A 16,518-nucleotide genomic window follows, 5' to 3' on the forward strand; every position below is an offset into this window, starting at 1 on the left:
CTGCCCAGGTGATGATGGCTGAGAGTGCTGGGTTTGTCACTCACAATCTCCATGTCCTTTGGTTCCCAGAGCCCTGAGCAGCCTCCTGTGAGCTGTGTAAAAGCAGACAGAAACGTCCCTCCCTGCCAAGAGGCACTGCCCAAGCAGAACCCGAAAGCGCCGGAGGCCGCGGCGCCTCCGCAGGGCGTGAGCACAGAGCAGCCCCGGGAGGGCAGCAAGGACAAGGGCTCAGCCACCCCTCTGCCCCTCAGCAAGCTCTTCTGGAAAAAGGTACTGGGGCTGGGGCTGCAGGTCATTGCTGCCAAACCCACCACGGGTTCAACAGCAGTGAATTTACCCTGGCAGTTCTCTGGGACCGTGTTCACAGGGGTTCTTGGGTGAGGGAGGAGACGAGGCTCTGACTCCATGTTTCAGAAGGCTGATTTATTATTTTATTATATATACTACATTAAAACTACACTAAAAGAATGGAAGAAAAGGTTTCATCAGAAGGCTGGCTAAGAATAGAATAGCAAAGAATGATAACAAAGGCTTGTGGCTCGGCTCTCTGTCCGAGCCAGCTGGGCTGTGATTGGCCATTAATTAGAAACAACCACATGAGCCAAATCCCAGATGCACCTGTTGTATTCCACAGCAGCAGATAATCAATGTTCACATTTTGTTCCTGAGGACTCTCAGCTTCTCAGGAGGAAAAATCCTAAGGAAAGGATTTTCCATAAAAGATGTCTGTGATAGTTCTCTTGTTTTATGGAATCAGGAATGTTATCCTCTCTCAATTGAATGCTTCTGTTGAATATCCCCCAAAGATCACAAAGTTCTTTACTAAAATTCATTATTAATAGAGATAAAGCTCAAAAACCTCGTTTCATTTCTTTGCTATAAATATCTGAAAAGCTGGGATCAGGGGGGGTCTGTTCTTACCCAGCAGAAAATTATCTGTGACAGAGCAGATCAGGCTTTAATTTGGGGTCTCAATTGCTTAGGAAGACACATTGTTCCTCAGGTTAAATAATGATTTTAACTAAATTTAGGGCTAACTCTAAAAACACAGTTCCTGTTTCCACAATCCTTATGGTTTATAAGCTGAAGTTTATTCATTCTTAATTTCATTTCATAGAAGGGCTGTATGAAACTTTACTGAGTCACTGGATGTTAAATAACTGTTTTTCTGGGCTTCTGCTCAAGCTCAAATCTCAGAAATTTGCTGCTTCCAAACACCCAGATGCCCTTGAGTGGCTGCTGCTCCTGCAGCTTCTTTAGCTGAGTTTTCCCACTGGAGATGCAGTTTGGATATTTTATTTATGTTAAAAAAAAAAAAAAAAACAAAGGTGCTTAGATATTTACAGAGTAAACATGCTTGAAAATAATCAAAGCTTCAAACATTTGCCACTTGGGACTGAATTTCCAGGGGAACTGAGGGAATCAGGTGCTTGGAATGAGAGGAAAGTTGGGAAGAAGAGGCAGAGGGAGGTTTTTCTGTAGTTGTTATTGCTATAGAAATCTCCTCCTCTGAGTAGTCTGGCTTATTTGAAAACAGAGCTGGGAAGCAGGATGTGTGCTGAACATCAGGATGAAAGAAGGGAAAGAAGAGGCCCTCTGGCAGGCTGCTGTGTGAAACAGCAATAAATTCTGTCTGAATTCAGACATTTCTTAATGAAGTATCAAGGATTAAAAAAAAAAGAAAGAGGAGAGATGTACAAAAAACCAAAAGACAACAGGTTGGCCTCAAACTCAGCTTGGTTTGAAGACTCTGTGGGGTGTCCTGGAGTGAATTTATCTTTTTCTGGCACATTTAATGCACTGTCCTTTTGCTAGGACAGAGAATCCAAGCTCAGATAGGTGGAGAATTCAGAGGCAGGAGTCACTTTGCTTTTGAAGTCACAAACAGCAACCACAACACTCAATAGATGCAGGATTCAGCTCCAGCTTCTCTTTCCAGGCACTCTCTTAAATATCCATCTTCTGATGAGCTTTCACTTCAAAGTGCAGCTAATGAAGTGCCTGTCAACACGTGGCAGTTAATGCTGCTGCTCTGCCTGCAGATGAATAAATATGGAAAGGGAAAATGAAAAATTCCTTATTCAGCTTCTCAGCTGGGAGCCACTTTGTATTTGCCCCATTTCCTGATCAGTCTTCACGAGAATTTTCAGAACTGTTACTCAAATATTTGCTGGGCCAGCATTTCTCTTTTTTTCTTTTCTTCTTTTTTTTTCAGAAGGAATACGAATAGGGAATTACAGTGGGCAATTTCCAATATTTGTGTTGGAAAGCTGCTTCCAAGGCCTTGTAGATATCTGATCAGGGCAGAGAAACATGATGCTTCACATTTATCTGATCAAAGCAGGCCAGGCCAGGGTGGAAGGTGATCAAGGCAGCATTATTTACACTGCTCTGGGACCTGTCTTTAAAAGCAGATGTGTTTGCTTTAAAAACTTGAATTTTAAGCAACTCTTGCCATGCAACTGCAGGAAAATCCTGCTCTTTTTGCTGATGTACAAACAGCCAACTGGTTAATTACTGGGTGAAGCAGAACATGGAATCCTAGAATGGTTTGGGTTGGAGGGACCTTAAAGTGGCCCACGCAGAGCCCCCCTGGCATGCCAGGGACACCTCCCCCTGTCCCAGGGGGCTCCAGCCTGGCCTTGGGCACTGCCAGGGGTCCAGGGGCAGCCCCAGCTGCTCTGAGCACCTGTGCCAGGGCTCAGCACCCTCACAGGGAGGAATTTCCTCTGTGTATCCAACCTAAATTTCCCTTCTTTCAGTGTGAACCCATTCCCCCTTGTCCTGCAGAAAAATTTCCTGAAGAAATGTGCACAAATCCCTGATACTTGAAACAGCTCAATCCCTGAATAGCTGCCTAACCCTAATTTAACTGGGCAGTGCTTTTTGGAGGTTGGCATTTGGTCCCAGGGTGCTTTTGTTGGTTGTGCCACCAATTCCACCGCAGAGCCAGAGCTGCAGAGACAAAACTGCTTTGGGTGCAGCAGAGTGACCCCAACCTGCCCCCTTGGAGTTGAGAGACCCCAGGAGCTGAGCTCTGCCTTACTGAGCCACTGCTTCCACTCTGCTCTGAATCATTTCCTCCCAGCAAATAGATGGGGAATTGATGCTATGGATGTGTGCATAGGCAGAGATCCAGAGTAAAATTATTATAGATTGATTATCTCCGAGCTGTTCATAAATATAAATTAAATGTACAATTCCACGGGGAAGTGGGATGTGCTGCAGCCATCTCGGGCAGCAGGGGATAAGGAATATTTATTCCCTTATCATTCTTCTCCCTGTTGCTCCACCCCCAAAATGTTGTTTCTTCCACAAAAGAGGAGTCAGGAACAAAGCAAAATCTTTCCTGCTGTGGTAGAAATCCATGGTGAATCCCCTTCTTGAATGTGGAATTCCCTGCAACTTAAAAATATGCCAGAACTAAAAAGTGTGATTGAATACTGAGTAAATATATGGATAGCTTCTGCATGAAGGACTAAATAAACTGGGGTTTTATTTGCTCAGAAAGGGAGATGACAACAGCACACAGAAAAAACTGCTGGAAAGGGGAACAGGAAATATAATTGTTCACAATAAATGTGGCAGAGTCCAAGTAAAAGAATGTGGTGACAAATAAGAATAAACGAGCGACAGGACAGGGGGAACGGCTCCAAACTGGCACAGAGGAGGTTTAGATGGGATATTGGGAAGGAATTGTTCCCTGGGAGAGAGGAGAGGTCCTGACAGATTCCCAGAGGAGCTGTGGCTGCCCCATCCCTGGCAGTGTCCAAGGCCAGGTTTCAGCAGTTAATAGTGCCCACAGTGTGTTGCAAACAATCTTAGTTCTGCTCTTGTGTGCAAATTCCTGAGTGTGATTTTTCTCATATTTACTGGATTTACTTGAGCCTCATCTCCTCAGGACAGCATTGCTGTGTGTGATTTCATTTTCATTCTTCTTACATTGTAATCAAAGCTGGGTTCTTGTGATTGGGAACCAGCAACTCAAGGAAGGTTATTTATTTTGTTTATATAAACTGGTGGGATTTTAACACTTATTTACTTCCTTCCATTTGGGATTAATCTAATTCCTGAAGCAACATAAAGACAACAGGGAAACTGAGGATGCTTTTATGCTCTGTTTGATTGTAAAATTTTAAGAAATGAACCAACTCCTCACGGATTGAGTCAGAATGTTTCTTCCACTTGATTCCCAACCCCAGAACTCCTCGGAAGAAGCAGAGGCCGTGAGCAATGAGAAGGCAGAGGTGGCTCTGGAGGCCGTGGCTCCCGACAGGGACGAGAGCAAGGGCACAGAAAGCACCGAGGTGAAACCGAGAGGGGCGGAGAGCAAAACACCCAAGGCAAACCTGAGGAAGTTCTTTAAGCTGGTAAGAGCAGCTTTGTCCTTCTGGAGCTCAGAGAGCTGGGGACAGGCTGGGAAAACACTTTGCCTTTGTCTGGGAGGGTGCAGGGATGCTCAGGGATGGGGGAGGCTTAGGGATGCTCAGGGATGCTCAGGGATGGGGGATGCTCAGGTATGCTCAGGGATGCTCAGGGATGCTCAGGGATGCTCAGGGATGAGGGATGCTCAGGGGTGGGGGATGCTCAGGGATGCTCAGGGATTCTCAGGGATTCTCAGGGATGAAGGATGCTCAGGGATGAGGGACACTCAGGGATGCTCAGGGATGCTCAGAGATGAGGGATGTTCAGGGTTGGGGGATGCTCAGGGATGGGGGATGCTCAGGGACGCTCAGGGATGCTCAGAGATGAGGGATGTTCAGGGTTGGGGGATGCTCAGGGATGGGGGATGCTCAGGGATGCTCAGGGATGCTCAGGGATGCTCAGGGATGCTCAGGGATGAGGGACGCTCAGGGATGCTCAGGGATGCTCAGGGATGAAGGATGCTCAGGGATGAGGGACGCTCAGGGATGCTCAGGGATGCTCAGGGATGAAGGATGCTCAGGGATGAGGGACGCTCAGGGATGCTCAGGGATCCTCAGGGACGCTCAGGGATGCTCAGACATGAGGGACGCTCAGGGATGCACGGCTGGGACTTCTCCCCGCATCCCCCCGCGCATTCCCCGTCCTGCATCTCCCTCTCGCGGCTCCTCCCGGAACGTCCTGAGGGCTCGGGTGCCCTTTCCCCGCCGAGGTGGCCCAGGGAGCTCCAGGGGTGGCGACACCGGGGATGCTCCTCTTCAGAAACCGCAGCATCCCCCGGTGGGAAGCTCCTGGAGGAGCCCTCCTCCAACCCCGCCTCCAAACCCATCTCCCGCTCTCAGTGTTCCTGTGCCGTGTCCTGGTGCTCCTGCACTGGCTTTGGGGAGCTGTATTTTTAGTGGCACGATTTTTTTGACAGTTAATGTAGGTTAGGTGAAGTGGCACGTGAAAGGAAAGGAGGCTGTCACTCCTGCAAAGGTCCATCAGGTGGGAGAGAGGAAAGGCAGAAAGTAGAATCTACTCCTGCTTCCCAGAGGAAAATTAAAATTGTTCCCAAATCATCTGCAGTCCCTGTGCTGCCCTGCTTCCCCACATAATCAAACTTAGGCAATAAATAGCATTTAGAATTGAGAATAATTATGTTGTCACAACTACTGATGAAAATGTAGCAGTGTATTGGCTGTCCCCACCCTCCTCATTTAAAAACATCCCAACCCACCCTGCTCACTGCAGAAACCTTTGTGGGCAGCCTTGGCCAACAGCAAGCCCAAGTGACCAGAGGCAAGGACAAGAGGTCAGCAGTGCTCTGGAGAGAAATCCTTGGCATTGTTTCGTCCTCGTCTCACTGGCAGCAAGAGGGAGCTTTGTCTAGACCTCAAGGTCTTTACTCTGTTTTTGGTTAAAAATAATAATAGCAATAAAAATACGAGGTGGATTAGAGAGGTTGGCTAAAGCAGGGCTATTTTTATCTGGGTTTGGGGTGTTTATAGGGGAAAAGGTAACACTGATTGCTGCTAGAGCAGGTTTGTTTTTGTTCCTAAAGGCATTTGAGGACTTGCTAAAACACAAATGCAGAGCAGATCTTATCACAGCCCATCCTCGTGCAGCCTGGACGGGGTTTGTCCCCAGCACACACCTCACTGTGCTTCCTCCCCTGCAGCTCCTGCACAGATAAAGCTCCCTGAGCACAAACCTGTGCCAGGCTCGGCAGTGGCACCTTCCAGGGACAGGGTTTTCCCACAAAAGCCATGAATGGTCGTGGAGTGGTTTCATTTTCTCTCCTGCTGCTGCCATGCATTGATTTCTGTGGTTTTGTAGGAAAGTCAGGTTGCAGCGAGCCCATCTGTGGGACCAGGCTGGTGCTGCTGCGCTCCGCGTTACAAGCGCAGAGCTGCAGCAAACCGCAATTCCGCCCCAGATAAATTTAGAACCAAAGTCACATCCTTTCATTGTTTTCATTGAACTTCTGCAATGAAAAATGACATTTAAACTTGGGCACTCTGAAATCCTGCAGTTTATTTGACGCTTTGCTGCTGAGCTCTGTGCATTCTGTGGCACCCAGGAGAACACCTCCATCACATTTTTAAACACAAATGCTCATTGCTGTTTTCCCTTTTGTAGCACTAATTGTAACTTAAGCTTAACCTAATTCTCACAAAGCTTGTCCTACTTACTCAGTTTGGTCAAACGGGGGTTTCTCACTTTTAAATCTAGATGGAAATGGGTTTTTACCTTAAAAGATATTTCAGGTCAAGGTTTGCTCTGAGTGACCTTCCAGTGCTGCAGCCTCAGGCTCTGCTTGGATTGTCCTGGCTGGGAAGTGTGGGAAGCAAGGAGGATTATTATTTAGAGGTTTAAGGGCTGCAGGAATAAACTGGAAAGCAAAAATCAGGATTAAATGGATGCTGATGACAAAATATGGAAACATCCCTCTAAAGCTGAGTGGGCTTTAATTATTCACAGCACATGCACTTAGTAGGGTGGATAAATAGAGGGCAAGTCCCACTAGGACTTGTATGACAGATTTGGCTCTGGAAAGCAAAGAAAAGCTCTTTCCTAGAAAATTCCAGCAGCAGGGCTGACAGCAGGTTCTTGTTTAGTGGCTGAAATGATCCCTGCTCAGGCCTTGGTGGGAAACCTGACTGGCAGGAGACAATCCCACAGAGCAGGGCCAGCAAAAGCCACCCTGGAGATGGGGACATTTCCAAAGTGGAGTTGCTGAGGTGCCTTCAAGCCTTCATTCCTGGGAGTTTCCATCCTGAATGAGGGCCTCAAACAGGACCTTTGTTGTTTTAGTCAGGCAAGGGTGATGGTGGAGGGAGCCCCCGTTGGGAAGAGGGAGATGGCCCCGGCCCCAGACACCACGTAAGTGGATTTTGTATTTTTGGCCTGGGCTTCTTCATCCCCTGGTGATGGGCTCTTGTCACTTCCTTCCACACAGCTCTGCCTCTTGAAATGTAAAAGTCACTGAAAGGAAAGTGCTACACTCACCGAGCTTCGTATATTTACACATGACTTCTCTGTTTCTTTTATCTGTTCATAATATTAAACAAGATTTTAAAGAGTCAACATCATATTTTTTTTTAAAAGAAAGCTTTTTCCGGGTGTGTTCCTTTTCTTAAAATAATCAGTGGGTTTGTGTTCAGTCTTCTTCCTCTCTCTTGCTGCTTTTTGACTTTCTGGAAGAACCTTGGCTCAGGCAGTGGAACTAAATACACACAGAATTATTTTTACTTTGTTGATTTACTTGTCTTCTGAGGAAAGAATCATTTTGGTGGAAACTGTACAAAAGAGAACTGAAAATGAGAATGAAAACTGTTCACTGCAATGTAACAAAAGCCATGAAAAGATTTGTTTCTTGTTCTGTTTTTGTTTCTTTCGTTCTGTGTTCATAAAATCTAAACCCGACCTTTGGGTGTGGTATTTTCACTCTATTCTTCATGGCTTCCAAATGCTTCATAAAAATCATATTTTCATTAGAAATACAAATTCTATTAATTTGAGAGTCAAAGCCTCATCTGCTCCAAGTGAAGATATTCCGAAGAATTCACCTCTCAGTAATGAGAACTAAAACAAGCTTCTGTCTATAGACAGTTTCCTTTAAGAGGAAAACTAAAGTTGCATTCAAAACCGTCATTTCAGAATTTCCTTTTTTAAATAGCTGTAAAATAATATCTCTCTCTTCCTATTTTCACAATGTCTGATAACACCAAGGTTAATTTTCATGAATTATGTCTCTAAAAGCATCCTAAATATAGAAGGGCCTTGTCTTGTGACACTTAATCCTTATTTCATACAAGAGCTTTGTGAAGTGATCTGAGTAAGACACCAAAAGTTTCAGCCCTGGATCTATTTTATTATTTTAATGAGCAGCCAGCTTCCTTCCATTTTTGTAAATCAGTTTATTGTTCTTCCTCCTTCTCTCCCTTGCCCTGGTGTAAAGTAGAACAGTTTTATTCCTCAGAGGAGCCCAAGGAAAACTGGATCTGCTGCTGACTTCTTCCTTTTTTGGGGATTTCTTTGAAAGGATTTCCTTAAATTATGCTGCAGCGTCTCTGGAATGCTGTGATTCTTCTCCCCTTCCCTTCCCTGCCACTCTGCACCCTCCAGAAATTTCTGCACTGCTCCAAAACCACAGAAATCCTGGGCTTAAAAATCAGCCTTGGCCCAAGGCCTCCTGTAAGATAAGGGGGGAAATGTGTCCATTTTTCTTTTCTTATTTCAGTGGCACTGCTAATGTTGAGGGAGGCAAAGCAAACTGCCAGGAGCAGCTCCCCTTTGGAATAAGGAGCATTAACATCTTTCATTATTCATTGGCCTCACACCACATTTCCTGAGCTGCTCCCATCAATATCAAATCTGCCAATTTCCTGCCTTTCAAGGTTAATATGAAACACCTCAAAGAGATTATCTGATAGGGTTTGAGTTGGGTATTTTTTTGCCTGGAAAATGTATTATGAATATTTTTAAGAAGTGTTTAGTCTGCCTGACATCAAAGGCCCCACCTGCTCCCAGCCATGGGGACGGCTCTGCTTTGGCTGCAGAGCTCTCTCAGGCACGTGTGGGGAGGAAAGCTCTACTTTTACACCCACAGAGCAAAGCCACAGATTCCACAGAGTGTTTCTGAGGCTTCCAGGCTCCTCTGGCCCCTCTGAACTCAGCTGTGTCTGGGCTCAGCCCCAGGGCTGCGCTTGTGGCTGCAGCGAAGGTGAACGTTTGCAATTGCACCTGAGAATCGTTTCAGAGGTGAGCTGAGGTCAGGAGGCTCTTGGGAAGCAACTGCTCAGAGCTCCCAGAGTTAACTGAGCCAGAGGCAGCTTTCAGTTTGCCCTGTGTCCATCCTTGTGCTGGGAGAGCTCCTGCACCCCTGGGCACTGCAGTGCCACTTCCCAGGTGAGGTGACACAGGTGGGCTGTGGGCTCTGCTCACCTCTGACCCCACTGAACCTGCTTGAAACATTTATAAATCTGCTGATCTTCACGTTCTCCTGCACAAAGACTGGATTTTTAAAGTCTTAAGAGCAAAGCAATCCAGGTGTGAGGAAATATTTACCCACGTACATCAATCTCTGGAAAAAGAAATCATCCCAAATGTTTAGTGGAGGAGTTGAGTCTCCTGGTCAAGCCTGAATGTATTAAATGGGTTCTGTGATTTAAACATGGAACTTTTTAAAGATTGGGTAGTGAGAAAAGCTGAATTGAGTGAAGAAGGCAAAGCAGCAGGATTGTTGTCCCCTCTCATTCTTGTTTCCCCAAAATTAGACTGGCTTGAACGTTTTTTATTTTTAAATACAAGAGGTGCGTTTGCATTCTGTTTCTCTAAGGTTTCTGCTTTCAGGGTTTTCTCTGAAATCATGATATCTAAAAATGTTTTTGTTTTGAATGAAAGCTAAGCCTGGCGTGTGAGCACATAACCCCAGGCCTTCAGAAGAACACCAAATATTTCAAGACTAATGGTAAAATTCCCGAAGCTGGAAAAATACACAGCATTAAGCTTGGGCCATGGCCTGAGGGCAGATGTGAGATTTCCAGCTTTTCAACATGGCAAATTTGTGCTGTTTTAATGATGGCAATAAATAAAGCCATATGGGTTTGGGGTTCTTTTTTACATTGAAAAAAAAAATCCTATTTGCAAACAGATTTCCTGGCAAAACCACCCTCATTTACTGCTTTCCAAACAGTGACGATTTCGTGGTCTGATCCTTTGTTTGCCAGATATGATTTTTCTTGTGTGAACTTCAAATATGTCCTGATCTTCTGTGAGCTCCAGAATCTTCCCCTTTACTTTAGACAGGTGCTTTGTGATTGTGGTGTTTTTTGGAAGATTTCCTGTCTCTTCTTTTGCACTTGTACATGAAATTTTCTATGATATTCTGGCTTTCCACAGCCAACCCCTGTGTTGTTAATTTTTGGTTGGAGTGTTGCTCATTCACAGGGAATTTGTTTTAATCCTTTGCTTTATGGGGTCTCATGATTCTCTCCTCTCTCAGATCGTTTCCTTGCACTTTTTGGGGCGCAAACTCTGGGGGTATTTCAGTGGGCAGTGACTCTCAGTGACGTTCCCTGCCTCCTTGAGCAGCCCCAGCAGACACATCCATGAAGTTGGTCCAGGCAGGGATGGTTTGATCCCTCAGTCTTTGCTCATGGAATTCCATCAGCTCCCCAGGAGCCTACCCTGAGCCAACACTGCAGGAGTTCATCCCAGCCTCTGGAAATGCAAACCTGCTGGGCACCAGGACTCCTCCTGCCAGGTGGCCTTCCATTGTTTAAATTATTTTTTTTCCCTAACATATTTACGGATCTCCTCCTGAACTCTTTCTGCTCCCCACTAAAAATAACCCCTGTTTGAAACCACTGCAGACTTTAAACGCCACGGAGAAGCCTCTTGCCCCGTCTGAGAGTGACCCTGGGGGCCCAAGGAGCAAAGAGGGCTCCAAAGACAAGAAGTCCACGCTGGAGCTGGGCAAGCAGAAGGGCAGGGAGCAGCCAGAGCCCCGGGAGCAGCCAGCAGCTGAGCCTGACTCCATCCACAACGGCGGCGACGCCAAGGAGCCCTCCTACAAGAAGGCAGAGAAGAGGCAGTCCCTGGGAGGGTTTTTTAAAGGCCTTGTATGTTCATTTCCTTTTTTTTACTGTTTTCTGGGTGGTTTAGGCACTCTGATCCACGTGGGATTGGTGCTTCAATTTCACCAGCAGGACTTGGGCCAAAGAACAGCAGGGTTTTGGGAAAGGGAGGAAAATTCAGGGCTTGGGGTCCTGGCTGAGGCAGGGATGGTTTGGTGCTTTGCCCTTTGGGTCCTGGCTGAGGCAGGGATGGCTTGGTGCTTTGCCCTGGGGGTGCAGTTGAGGCAGGGGTGGTTTGGTGCTTTGCCCTTTGGGTGCTGTTGAGGCAGGGGTGGTTTGGTGCTTTGCCCTTTGGGGTCCTGGTTGAGGCAGGGGTGGTTTGGTGCTTTGCCCTTTGGGTGCTGTTGAGGCAGGGGTGGTTTGGTGCTTTGCCCTTTGGGTTCCTGGTTGAGGCAGGGATGGTTTGGTGCTTTGCCCTTTGGTGTCCTGGTTGAGGCAGGGATGGTTTGGTGCTTTGCCCTGGGGGTGCTGTTGAGGCAGGGATGGTTTGGTGCTTTGCCCTTTGGGGTCCTGGTTGAGGCAGGGATGGTTTGGTGCTTTGCCCTGGGGTTCCTGGTTGAGGCAGGGATGGTTTGGTGCTTTGCCCTGGGGGTGCTGTTGAGGCAGGGATGGTTTGGTGCTTTGCCCTTTGGGTGCAGTTGAGGCAGGGACGGTTTGGTGCTTTGGGGTCCTGGTTGAGGCAGGGGTGGTTTGGTGCTTTGCCCTTTGGGTTCCTGGTTGAGGCAGGGATGGTTTGGTGCTTTGCCCTTTGGGTGCTGTTGAGGCAGGGATGGTTTGGTGCTTTGGGGTCCTGGTTGAGGCAGGGATGGTTTGGTGCTTTGCCCTGGGGGTCCTGGTTGAGGCAGGGGTGGTTTGGTGCTTTGCCCTTTGGGTTCCTGGTTGAGGCAGGGATGGTTTGGTGCTTTGCCCTGGGGGTCCTGGTTGAGGCAGGGGTGGTTTGCCCTTTGGGAGCTGGAATTGTTGGCCCAGATATGATTTTTGGCACTGTTGGCACAGCGCTGGATTTGGGGTTCGTGCCTGGCTGTGGGGATGATTCAATGTTCCTACAAACTACAGGGAAAGTGGAGGTGGGGCTGGTGTAGCAGAGGAACCTGTCTACCCCTGGGCGAGTGCAGCTGGGACATCCCTGCCAAGGAAAATCCCTGCAAAACAAAACCCCTGCAAGTTCAAAATCAAGGGAGGTGGTCAAAATCAAAACTCCTTTGTGGAGTTCAACGAGAGACACACATTTAGAATTCTTCCAGAAAGGGAGATCTGGAGGAGTGAGGAAACACCTTCAAAATTCATGAAAGACACAGAGAGAGGCAGGAAAGGTGGCTCAGACTGAAAGGACAAGAAAAGCTTTAAGATCAAGGGAGGAGATTGTGAGAGGTAAAAAGACCATTTGAGGAATAAAACAGAATCAGTGTCGAGGAGGTAGAGATGTTCTGTAGGATTTATTTTTTCAGTTTGCCTCAGTTTGGTTGTGCAGTCCCTTATCTTCTGCTGCAGTTATAGAGAGTGCTCCTGCAGCTTCCCTCTCCCATTAACTCTAAAAAAATAGAAATTTTTGACAATATTAAAGTTGATCTGGTCAGTTTATTATGCTTCAAAGTGGCAGCAAACCACATAACAATGAGGTCTGCGTATGGGAAAACTCTCATGGGATATTATTATGGATTATTATTATTATTACCTCTCTTAGAGTATGCTCAGGACTACCAAGAGCTAAGAATTTAGATTGCTCATTCTGCAATCTAAAAAAAATAATCTTATCTCCTAGGTGATCAGAAGGTGTAATCATTGATCTAAAATATTAGATCACACACATCAACCAACACCAGCATTGCCATTTCAAGATAACAGCTCGATTGTCTGGGAACAACTCAGCAGAGAAATTCAGCTTTTTGTTGGTAAAATGGGAGCAGGAGATGTTGAAGAGGGGATCCAGCAGCTCCTGTTCTGGATTTTAACCCCACCCTCTCCAGGATCTGAGTCCCCTGGGAATGCACAGAGCAGGAGGATGGCACAGTGCAGGAATGGAGATTAAACACTGCAGCTCCAGCCCCTGCTCCCAGCTGCACTAGGAATGCCGGAATTTTGGCTACAAATGCTGAAATTTTGGCTACAACTGGAGCCATTGATGTAAGCAAACAGCATCAGTGCCTGGCTGCAGGGTTTGAGCACAGATAAGGTTGTTCCTATGGTAAAAGAGATTAATTTATAAGCTGTAGCAAATGTATTTAGGGAGTCTTTGAAAGATTAGATTAGAAAGGAAAAGAAAAGGGGAAAAAAAGATTAAGAACATTGTTTCCTGAGCTGGAATAACTCACAGTCCAGTTGTCAGGAGCTGGGAGTGCTCAGCACGTGGAAAGTATTCGGATTTTTTCTGATCAGAGTATGTGCTGCACTAACCCAGGCTTCTCCTGAGCAAAATCTGGGGGGGGGGGAAATACTCCAGCACCACGATTTTGCTGTGTGTGCCCTTTAAAATGCTCTGCCCAAATGTTCCAGGCTCGCTGTGACAAAGCCATGGGCTGGTGGTACCTGAGCTCCTGAATCCCAGGGCAGAGCTGGAATTTGTCCCTTAAAAAAGGCAGAACAAAGTTCTTTCTTTCACAAGAAAGAAGGGCTTGGAAATTCCAGTTCAGCAGGAATCATCAGCCAGTCTGATCTTCCTGCTTTAATCAGCAACCACCTTGAAAATGGGTGCAGTAGGAGACTGCAGTGAGCAAGTGAGTGACCTCTGCAAAATGGGTGCTAAATGAGGCAAAATGGGGATTTTCGACAAGGGGAATCCTCCTCCTTCCACCCTTTTATAGGAAGAAAGGCAAATGGTATCATTGCATTCCCTGATCAGTTCAGAAGTGACTTCCTCATGCTCAGACAGGAGCTGGAGCTGGCAGACCCCATTGCTCCTGTGATGTGGGAAATCTTCACCCGACGGGGAGGTTTTTAGGGGTTTTGGGAAAATTTGGAACGAGGAGCTCATGTAGTATTGGTTGGTGGATAAATGATGGATTTGCTGCTACCTGTAAATGGCCAAACCCTTTCATTCTGCTCTAGAGCATCCTCCAAACTCAACACCAGGGGAAGCAGAAGCGAAGCCACTGCAGCCAGCTCAGCTGCACGAGGTCACAATCAGCTTTCGATGGCATTTTTCAGTCCATTGTGATTTTTGGCTGCTCTTTTTCATACTTAGATCCCCCAAGGTGAAACATTGAAAGAAGATCAGCGAGGTGGAGCCTTATCAGTGTAAAAACCTTGCTGGTTTTACTTCCCTGAAGGGGATAAGGAAGTTGAGACCTTTCACTCCCCATGCATAACGCGGAATCCTCCTGAAGTGGAGACTCAGGTTTCCTGGAAGGAACAATTCACACATTATTCTGCCTGGTTCCTATCCTAGGGAAAGCACAGAGGCACCTATAGCTTTGTCACGCTGGATTTTCTGCTCAGCAAGGCATGATTTGGGTTTCAGACAGCACTGACACCCCACAGTGGTAACAGTGACCTCAAACACTCTTTGTGGGTCCTTTTTGCTCAAGTTTTGGCAGCTTCAAGGCCGGCAAAATTAGGTCAAGCACCTTAAACCAGATCCAAGTTTTTATCAGTTAGTGAAAAATGTGGTTGGTATAGTTAGAGCTATACATTTCCTTCATCTAAGCTGGATTAGTGTCTTGGAGTGGTTCCAAACCCAGAATTATGTTTGCAGTGTAAAAAAAGCTTTATCACTTGAACATTGTCGAATACCTGTCATGCATAAAAGTATTTAATGTTCCTTTAACCCAGAGCAGAGCAGGGCTCTGGCTATAATACACCATTCATCATGCCTGAAGGACTCTTAGCAGGGCTGCAGTGAAGCGTTCAGGGCAAGGAAATGTTAGAGAAATTATGCCAAAACTCCAATACTACAGACACACAGCAGCCTGGCTCTGGTGTGTGAGCCCAGCTCCTGACAACAATTGTTTCCATGCCAATTGAGACAATTCTATTAAAATAACCCCCACATTTAGGCAGGAACTTTGTGTGGTTCTCATGATGCAGATAGTGCTCGTGTATTTGTGCATATTAAATGAAGAAAAGCAGGGAGATTAAATCAGTGGGAAACATCTGGCACCAAAAGTCCAGGACACAATTCCAGACTTGACCATTCAGAAACACTTGGAAATGTTTCTAAAGGTGTCTCCCTTGTCTCCACAGGGCTCCAAAAGGATGTCGGATGCAGAAGTGCAGACAGATCCCGTGTCCATCCTCCCTGCTGGGAAATCCAAGTAGTGCCCAGCCCTGGCTGCTGGAGGGAGGCTCAGCAGCCTCTGGGAGCTCCAGGAATGACTCCTTTCCTTTCTGGCAGCAGGAATGACTCCTTTTCCCTCCCACGGCTGTCACAAACACCCAGGGCTGAAGCAAACACACACTGGGTACCATTGCAGGTTGTCACTGGCAGGGTTTGTTCCTCACCTGTAGAAAGCAGCTCTACAGAACCCCGTGAAATGTGTTTAAGGTAAGGTGCTGTGGATGGTTTGAGGCGTGCAGAGGGCAGGGTAAGGCAGGTAGGAGGGTGGCAGAGAATTCAGTAAATGGCAGGAAAAGCAGGCAGGTGACAGAGGAGGGCAGCGAGGCACGGGCACGGGAGAATCCTCCGCTTCAGAGAGCTTGAAAGCAGCTGGGAAAACACAAATGCCTGCAGAAATGTCCTGCTTTGGTGTAACAACAGCCGAGTCACTTCTGGGGGCGTTTGGACAGAGCTGGAACTGGAGCTGAGCCCTTCAGCCTGGCAGAGCCCGTGGCGATCGAGTCCTGCTTGCTGCTGGTTATTAATGTAAATTAAAACGCTAAAATGCAAAGGCTCGGCGGGATTGGGGCAGCTCCCGTCTCGGCCGGCGGGGTGGGATAACAAATTAAAAGCTATTTAAGGTTCTAATAGGACACAAGAGGGCAGCCACGTCCCCTAACGCCGGGCTGTGCCTGCCAGCCCGGAATTAATGTTCCTTAGATCATAGAAAACTTAAGTGTTCATCCCGATGTTTGTTTATATCCATACTTGTAATTAATCCTAATAAAAACCAAAATCAAAGCTGCCCAGGCAGCTCTCTGCTTCACAAGACTCCTGTAATAACTGTAGTTAATAAATTTTACAGAAAATTAAGATTTCTGTTCCTTCAGTCCTAGCCTGTACAGGGAACCAGGGGCCTGACATTTTAATCCACACTGATCTTAATGATGCAATACTGTATATTTTGACATCCTTATCTTTAAATAAACTAATACTTATCAATTGAAACAAAAAATCAGTTGCTGTTTGAATTTCCAAACCAAGTTTGTTATTTACATCCCCGTGGTCTGATGATTGATGTGACATTAAGGCATAAACCAGCACAGACAAACCTTGCCTGTGGAGGGAACAGTTGCTTTCTCTCTTTATTTGAGTGAAGATTACACCTGGAACGCAGGGGGGAATTCTGTACATGCACAATTATGTTTCTAACTAATCAGA

The 16,518-nt window shown here is 46.6% G+C and overlaps 1 protein-coding gene across 3 annotated transcripts in view; it reads left to right on the plus strand.

Annotated features, from left to right (window-relative positions):
• BCAS1 (brain enriched myelin associated protein 1) overlaps positions 1-16,315 on the plus strand; it is a 35,728-nt gene extending 19,413 nt beyond the window's left edge. For 2 of the 3 annotated variants that reach the window (XM_077187297.1, XM_077187299.1), the window contains 5 exons: positions 70-270; positions 4,203-4,370; positions 7,219-7,287; positions 10,782-11,030; positions 15,225-16,315. In XM_077187297.1, coding sequence (XP_077043412.1) covers positions 70-270; positions 4,203-4,370; positions 7,219-7,287; positions 10,782-11,030; positions 15,225-15,299 — 762 coding nt within the window. In that variant the 3' untranslated portion in view covers positions 15,300-16,315. The remainder of the gene's footprint in view (positions 1-69; positions 271-4,202; positions 4,371-7,218; positions 7,288-10,781; positions 11,031-15,224) is intronic. The other variant, XM_054644703.2, reaches the window with a different exon arrangement.
• Positions 16,316-16,518: the final 203 nt, after the last annotated feature.

Source organism: Agelaius phoeniceus, chromosome 17 (assembly GCF_051311805.1).
Source record: "Agelaius phoeniceus isolate bAgePho1 chromosome 17, bAgePho1.hap1, whole genome shotgun sequence".
NCBI classification, from domain to species: Eukaryota; Metazoa; Chordata; class Aves; order Passeriformes; family Icteridae; genus Agelaius; species Agelaius phoeniceus.